At 51.5% G+C, this 7330-nt stretch overlaps 1 protein-coding gene across 1 annotated transcript in view; it reads left to right on the forward strand.

The window, feature by feature from the left end:
- PLXDC1 (plexin domain containing 1) overlaps positions 1-7330 on the forward strand; it is a 67247-nt gene that overhangs the window by 42785 nt on the left and 17132 nt on the right. Inside the window, exons 9-10 of the mRNA XM_010843132.1 lie at positions 1212-1307; positions 6165-6246. Of these exons, the coding sequence (XP_010841434.1) occupies positions 1212-1307; positions 6165-6246 (178 nt within the window). The remainder of the gene's footprint in view (positions 1-1211; positions 1308-6164; positions 6247-7330) is intronic.

A 7330-nucleotide genomic window follows, 5' to 3' on the forward strand; every position in this document is an offset into this window, starting at 1 on the left:
ATGGACACCAAGCTTGCATCTTCTCAGCATTATTACTAGAGAGCAAAGGGCTGCGTGGTTACAATTAAAAAGTCCCAGGGAAGGTCTCTGATTGGTCCGACTTCATCAGATGCCCAACCCTGGACCAATCACTGTTGGCCAGGGAGGCAGAGTCATGAAAGAAGATACAGTACAGACCACATGTAGGAAGGGGCCGGGGGCAGTTCCTTCTGTTTCCAGAAGGAAGAAGGGCTGCTGGGTAGGCCAAATACTAAGTGGCCCTTTCCCCTCATGGGAAAGCTCATTCATGAAACTCAGCTGCTTGCAGCCTGTGTTTTGGAGCTGAAGGAAACCAACCGCAAGTCATGGTTCTTCGGTGGGCATGGGGGAAATATCAGAGCATCTCAGACTGCCATTTTAGGAAAAGTCTTTCTATCTACAATTCCAGCTTTTTCCTCGCAAGGGTGTTGGGGCAGTAATGTTTTTCCACTTCACAGATAAGAAACTGAGGCCCTAAGGGTATCCAACTTGTCAGGAGCAGAACTTGACTCAGAATTCAGGTCTTTTGACTCTGAGGTCCCCTAGGAAGTTTCTGCAGGGACTGAGGCAGGATGTCAACCTGGCTCCAGCCCTTGAACCATCAAGGAGAGGAGAGGATCTCTGAGGTCAGCCTGTCCATCTGCAGACATTTGCAGAGCATTCACTGTGGGTCAGGTTCAGAACCAGATGATCGCAGTTGACTGGTCTCCACCCTCCAAATTGACCATCATGACTACATCATGCAAGGAGTGCAGTGGGAGGAGGGCCTGGGGCAAAGCGGGTAATAGGAGGGAGCTGGTCAAGGGGGGCTGCTCAGAGAAAGTGGCCCTCAGCTAGATCTGAAAGAGTGGGATAGACAAGAAGAGAAGGGGTGGAAGAGTGTGATGGGTCAAGGGAACAGCAGCTGTGAAGGCACAGAGGGTGGACTCCTGTGCTCTGGCCCCAGCGGCAGCTGGGCCTCTGCATTGTCAGCCTGCTTATGACCTAGGATTGACTACTCACAGTCAACTCCCCTCCTCCTGTCTCTCCAGAGTTTCAACAGCATCATCCCGGGATGACGGTTTTACTTCCTGCCCTTGGGGGCTGCATACTGATTCTTGGTTCCTCTCACTACAATCTCCTGCCCCCCTGTCAGGCTCCAGGCCCCAAAGCCTATGAAATGCTCCCAATGATAGGCTCTGTCTCTGTTTCAGAATCTCGGAGAAGGACCATCTTCGAATACCACCGTGTGGAGCTGGACCCCAGCAAGGTCACCAGCACATCTGCCGTGGAGTTCACCCCGTTGCCAAGTAAGTAGGGCTTGTCCCCAGTGATGGAAGAGAGGCATTCTGCCATCCTGGCAAGAGCACTGAAGTCAGACTGAGTTCCATCCCAGGCTCACCAAGGTCCCCTGTCTAGATACGGCCACCTGACTTCTCTGGGCCTCCGTTTCTCATTTGTAACATGGGCCTCACACTGCCTCCTTCCCAGGGCTATGGTATGGGTGAGACCTGCACTAGGTAGAGCTGAGGATGCAAATCAAAGTCCAGACACTCACTGGCACATCCCAGGCCCAGGGCATGGCTTGTGCTTGATACATGACAGCTGCTGGTATTAACGGGCTTCCCCCGTGGCTCAGAGGTAAAGAGTCAGCCTGCAGTGCAGGAGCTGCAGGAGACACAGGATTGATCCCTGCATCTGGAAGATCCCCTGGAGGAGGGCATGGCAACTCATTCTAGTATTCTTCCCTGGAGAATCCCATGGACAGAGGAGCCTGGTGGGCTACAGTCCATGGGGTCACAAGGCGTCGGATACGACTGAAGCGACTTAGCACGCAGGCGCTGTTATTAACATGTAATTGTAACCCAGGAAAGAGATACCTCTGATAACTTGGATTGAGCTCGTAGAAAAGATAATACAGGAACTGAATGGAATCGTAAGTTTATCATTGCATTTTCTTTAGAGGAGGCGTGATGCTGGCATCCACAGGCAGAAGGCAGTGTCGGGTTTAGCCAGCAGCCCTCCAGGATCCAGGGGGCTGGGTCCTGTAACTCTTCTGCACCTTGCTCACCTGCTGTTGAAGGCACACCATGGTGGAGGCCCCCCACTGCTGCTGCGGAGCCTGAAGGATCCAGTCAGGGCAGATGGGGAGAGTGAGGGAAGGACAGTGCTCCTGTTCATATATATATATTTATTATTTATATAAACTGCACCAGGTCTTTTATGTGGCTCATGAGCTTCAGTAGTTATGGCACATGTGTTTAGTTGCAGCATGTGAGACCTAGTCCCTGACCAGGGATTGAACCCAGGCCCCCTGCATTGGCAGCATGGAGTCTTAACCACTGGACCACAAGAGAAGTTACCACCTGCCCCGCCCCCATGCTTATATTTCTAAAGACAGTTTTAATTTCCTCTCCTGCTTCATGATACCTCCCAGCTTCCCTCTGGAGTCATGGCTTTCTCCCTGCCTTCTGGGGCGGTTCTTGCCTCTCTTTCTCCTCTTCCTTTTCCTTGGAGGTTCTGGGAGCAGGGGGTGAAGAAAGAAGAGGAGGAGGAAGGGTCTTCTCAAATGCTAGGCCATGTCCCAGCAGGTGTCCTCCCCTGATGCCTAGGGACAGGGCTGGGACCCCTGGGGTCCCAGGCTCACCCCCATCCCAGTCGCCCTCCCTCTGGGCAGAGCTTCCTCGAGGACTGGTGAGAGCAAGCCTTGGGTCCCAGGAATGACTAAACTACATTTGGGAGCAGGGACATCCAAGGGCAGGGCTAACCACCCAGGCAGAAGAAGTGGAACATCTGGGAATGCAGTTTCTGGGACACGTCTGTACATTTAAGCCTCTTCCACCCCTCCAGTGAATTTTGTGAGCATTTAATAGCACACAGGACATCTGAAATGCAGATGAAAGTAAAGGTCAGTGTGTTTTTTTAATGTCTCATGAGGCTCCTAGGGATTTTTCTCAGTTTGACTGGAGTCATTTAAGGGGCCTCCAGAGTCACTGGGAATGAGCAGGTCATGGGCTCCCAAGTCCAGGAGGGAACTGCTACTGAAACTGTGATTTAAACTCCTGGAAGCTGGTTTGCCTTGTTCTCAGAAAACTCTGCACCTCACAGCCCCAGGTTTTCTCCCTTACCTTTGGGGGCCGGAGGACTTAGCCAAAATTCTTCCAGAGATGTGGCTCTTCAAGCCATCATACACCATGGCCGGTCCTTCTTCTAGAAGAGACTCCTGAAAAGGTGGGCTGGTGTGAAGGTGGAAGCTGGGGAAGGGGGTCTCCCAGGGGGACCTCAAGGCTAGGAGCTCAGGTTCTTGGCTTAGACAAACCTTGGTTCAAACCCAGATCTGCCTCTCTTAGCTTTGTGACTCTCTCCAAGCCTCAGGTTCCTCCTCTGTAAAATGGGGATGAGAGCAACTCTATATCAATTCCATAAACTTTTGTTAACTGCCTACCACATGCTGGGCACTGCTGTAGACCCTCGGGGTGCACCAGAGAAGAAAACAGCCAGAGCGCTGTCATTCTGGGGTCAGGCCAGTCCCTGCTTGTTTTCTGCCTACGGAGTTCCCTCCACCCTTCCAAAGCCTGCAAAGCCCTGGTAGACGAAAGCACACAGTGCCCCCTGCAGCCAGTCCCTCCCACAAGGCAATTAGAGGTGACCACACTGTGCCCGAAGCAGTTTTTCTCCCCCTCACTGAGGGCTAGTTCCCAGATGCTGTCTTGCTGGGGGTCCACAGAATGCAAACTGGTTCCCTAATTAATGGATTGTGGTCCAGGCCCATGAAAACCCACAGAGTGAAGAAATGCCTATTGAATAAGTGGTCATTTTCTGGGGTTAGCGGTCACTTCTTGCTGTTACCCACGTGTTCTGTTCAGCTGCTCTTCAGATGAGTCCTCAGAATGCATACAGTTATTCCGGGTCAGTGTCTATCTATCCTTATAGTAAAATGGATGGATTTTGTGGCAGCTGCTTGCCACTCCGAGGTCATTTAAGAGGGCAGCATTTGAGTGAGTGAACAACTCTTAAAATCCAGCTCCCATTCTTCCTGCTCCCCTGGCCCTCTCTGCTTTTCTGGCTGGCTGATGACAGAAGGGATCCACACACCCTCCAGCAGCCACTTCCACTAACTTCCTTGCTCTCCACCCCTGCCTTGCCCAGCGAGGCCCCAGCTGCCATTCCTCCCCATTCCCACCACCTTCCACCTCTCCACCCTGCAGAGTGCTGCCTGCTGTTGGGAGCATCCTGGAACCTACTCCTGGGCCTCTGCACAGAGGGGTCCCTCTGCCTGGACTTCTCCCCCAGGAGAGTTGCCTGCTGGCTTCCCTTCTCTGTGTCTCCTCAGAGGCCTTCCCCAGCCTCCCTGAGTAAAATACATCCCTGACTTGTTCTGCTCCACTTTTCTCCTGGCCCTTCTCACCACTGGAAGCCCCAATGTAATGTGTTAGTTGCTCAGTCGTGTCTGACTCTTGGCAACCCCATGGACTATACCCCACCAGGCTCCTCTGTCCATGGATTTCTCCAGGCAAGAATACTGGAGCGTGTTGCCATTCCCTTCACCAGGGGATCCTCCTGATCCAGGAATCAAGTCTGGGTCTCCCGTATTGCAGGCAGTTCCTTTACCATCTGAGCCACCAGGGAAGCCCAGGCAGAGCCCTAGGGTGGATCTTTTTGTCTGTATATTTGTCGACCATCTCCTCCATTCGCTTGCAGGCTCTATGCGGGCAGTACTTCTGGCTTTTCCTGTTCACACTGCATCTCCAGGGACAGTACTGGGCCCTTGATAGATGCTCAATAAATTTTTGTTGAAAGAATGAACTAGTGAATGAGCACCTGAGAGGAACGATGGACCAGAGTCGATAACAAGTATCATTCACTGGCTCCCTGTGTGGCCGGCACTGTTAGAAACCCTCTCACAGCTGGCCTACCACACAGACAGCATCCTTATCCCTCTATTACAAACGGGGTACTGAGGCACCAAGAGGCCAGGTGACTTTCCAGGGAAGATTTAAGCCTGTTTGAGCAGAGGTCAGCACATTCCCTGGAAATAGCTCACTTCCAAGAGGAGAGGGAGAGGAAAGGAACGGAATCCCGTACGCCTGGTTTACTCTTGAAAACTCAGAGCCCAGACTTCCCTGGGAGGAGCTGGACAGGCCAGGAGTGGGTGTCTGTTGGCAATTCTGCCACATGGAGTCATCAGGAGTTGGGAGCGCTAGCTGGTCAAACCAGAACATCTAAAATCCTTTCAAGTGATAGAAGACAGCACAACTGTATTATAAACACTAAATTTGCTAAGAGACTCGATCTTAATTGTTCCCAGCACTGGAAGAAATGATACTGATGTGGAGTGGTGGAGGCGTTAGCGAAGGCTACCATGGTCATTGGACAGCAATATAAATGGATAAAATCAATGTGCTGCACACCTGAAACTTACATGATGTTGTATGTCAAATATATCTTGATTTTAAAAAATCCTTTTCAACCCTGTAAATTATAGGCAACAGGCCAGAAGTCTAACTTCCCAGACTAGGTGTGATTCCTTGTACATCCTTATGACACCCTGTAATCTTCCTTTGTAAACCATATCACAAGGATAATTATGTAGTTATCTTTGTTTGATGATCTGCTTAGTGTCTGTCTTCCTGTGTGACTGTAAGGCCCAGGAAGGCAGGTACCAGGTCTTACTGCTGAACGGCCAGCACCAGCTCAGGGCTTGATCTGCTAGTGATAAAAGGAAGAAAGGAAGCGGGGAGGTGGGGACAGGGAGAGAGGGAGGGAGGGAGGGTAAAGAGGGAGAGTCAGAGAATCAAGGCTGGACTCAAATGTGCGTTAGTTGCTCATCATCTCCAACTCTTTGTGACCCTGTCAACTGTAGCCCTCCAGGCTCCTTTGTCCATGGGATTCTTCAGGCAAAAATGCTGGAGTGGGTTGCCATTTCCTTCTCCAAGAGATCTTCCCAACCCAGGGATCAAACCCTAGATCTCCCATGTTCCAGGCAGATTCTTTACCATCAGAGCCACCAGGGAAGGACTCAAGTGAGGGTGGCATTATAAACTTCTAGGGTCCCTGCTGGTCAGAGCCTCCGGAGTTCTGTAAGGACCCAGCATTCAGGGAAGTCGCATCTTTTGGAGGTCTGTGGCGGGACTGGTGCTGAGTGACTGCTGCCTTCTTCTTCGCAGCCTGCCTACAGCATCGGAGCTGCGACGCCTGCATGTCCTCAGACCTGACCTTCAACTGCAGCTGGTGCCATGTCCTGCAGAGGTTTGTACCAGGCTCACCCTCTGGTTCCCACAGGCAGACTGTGTGGGGGGCAGAGGGTGGCACCACCCTGCTCCCTGCCTCAGGTCTCATGTCCAACATGAAGGTAACTTTGGCCAGTGCTACTCTAATGCTTAGGACAAGAATATTACAGCAGTGAGTGTCTCTCTGAGGCTTGTGACCCATCAAGGTGACTCTAGACTTTGGAAGACCATTCAGAGATTCCAGCTACTGCAGCTCCCTCCTCACAACCGGGAGGGTTGGTTCATCCTCTGGCAGGCCTTTTCCAAGAGTGGTCCACAGTTGCGAGCATCCCAGAATCAGCTAGGGCTCGAGCTAAATGTGCAGATTCCTGGGGCCCACCCCTGGCCCCCCGCATCAGGGTCTTTCAGAAAGAAGCCAGGGAGCCTGCATTTTACCTCACTACCTCATCTGCAAGCAAGCGTGAGACCTGCCAACTCAGGGGTGAGCCTAAGACCTATCATCATTGGGCGAAAGCCCCACGATCCCAAAACCGCACCTCAAAACTGTTCTCAGGCTATAACAGGGTTCCCTGAAATCCAAGGGTGTGGACATTGCAGGCATCTGTGGAAAGCTGGGACAAGTAACAAAGCTGTGTTTGTTTGGTTTTGGAAGCAGGGAAAATTCTGGATGAGATTCAGTTTCAGGGATAAAGTTCTTAAATCCTACTCATCTTCTACTCCTTGTTCTGAAATCATTTCCTCACAGATTAGACTCAAAATTTGATCCCTCTTCTCCTGTCCAGGATAAATAAATGGTGGAGGGAGGCGGGAATTGGGGGGGGGAGACTTTCTTGGGGTACTAGAGCTCCCATGAGACTGGGAAGACCTATGAACTCTAAGAACCTTGGAATCTTGAAAATTGCAAATTACAGAGGCTTTGAGTTCCGTGCAGCTGTCTTGTAACTGTCAGTATTTCCTTTGCTCCTTTCCAATGTCCTGGTGCAGAAATAAAAGCCATTGCCTTTACAGGCGGCCTGCCTAGCACACAAGACACAGCTCAGGGCCAGGAGGAGAAAGGGGCCCTCATCAGGTCTCCCAGCTGTTCTTCCCACCAGCTGTGCTCT

This window comes from Bison bison, unplaced genomic scaffold (genome assembly GCF_000754665.1).
Source record: "Bison bison bison isolate TAMUID 2011002044 unplaced genomic scaffold, Bison_UMD1.0 scf7180017864180, whole genome shotgun sequence".
Lineage (NCBI taxonomy): Eukaryota > Metazoa > Chordata > Mammalia > Artiodactyla > Bovidae > Bison > Bison bison.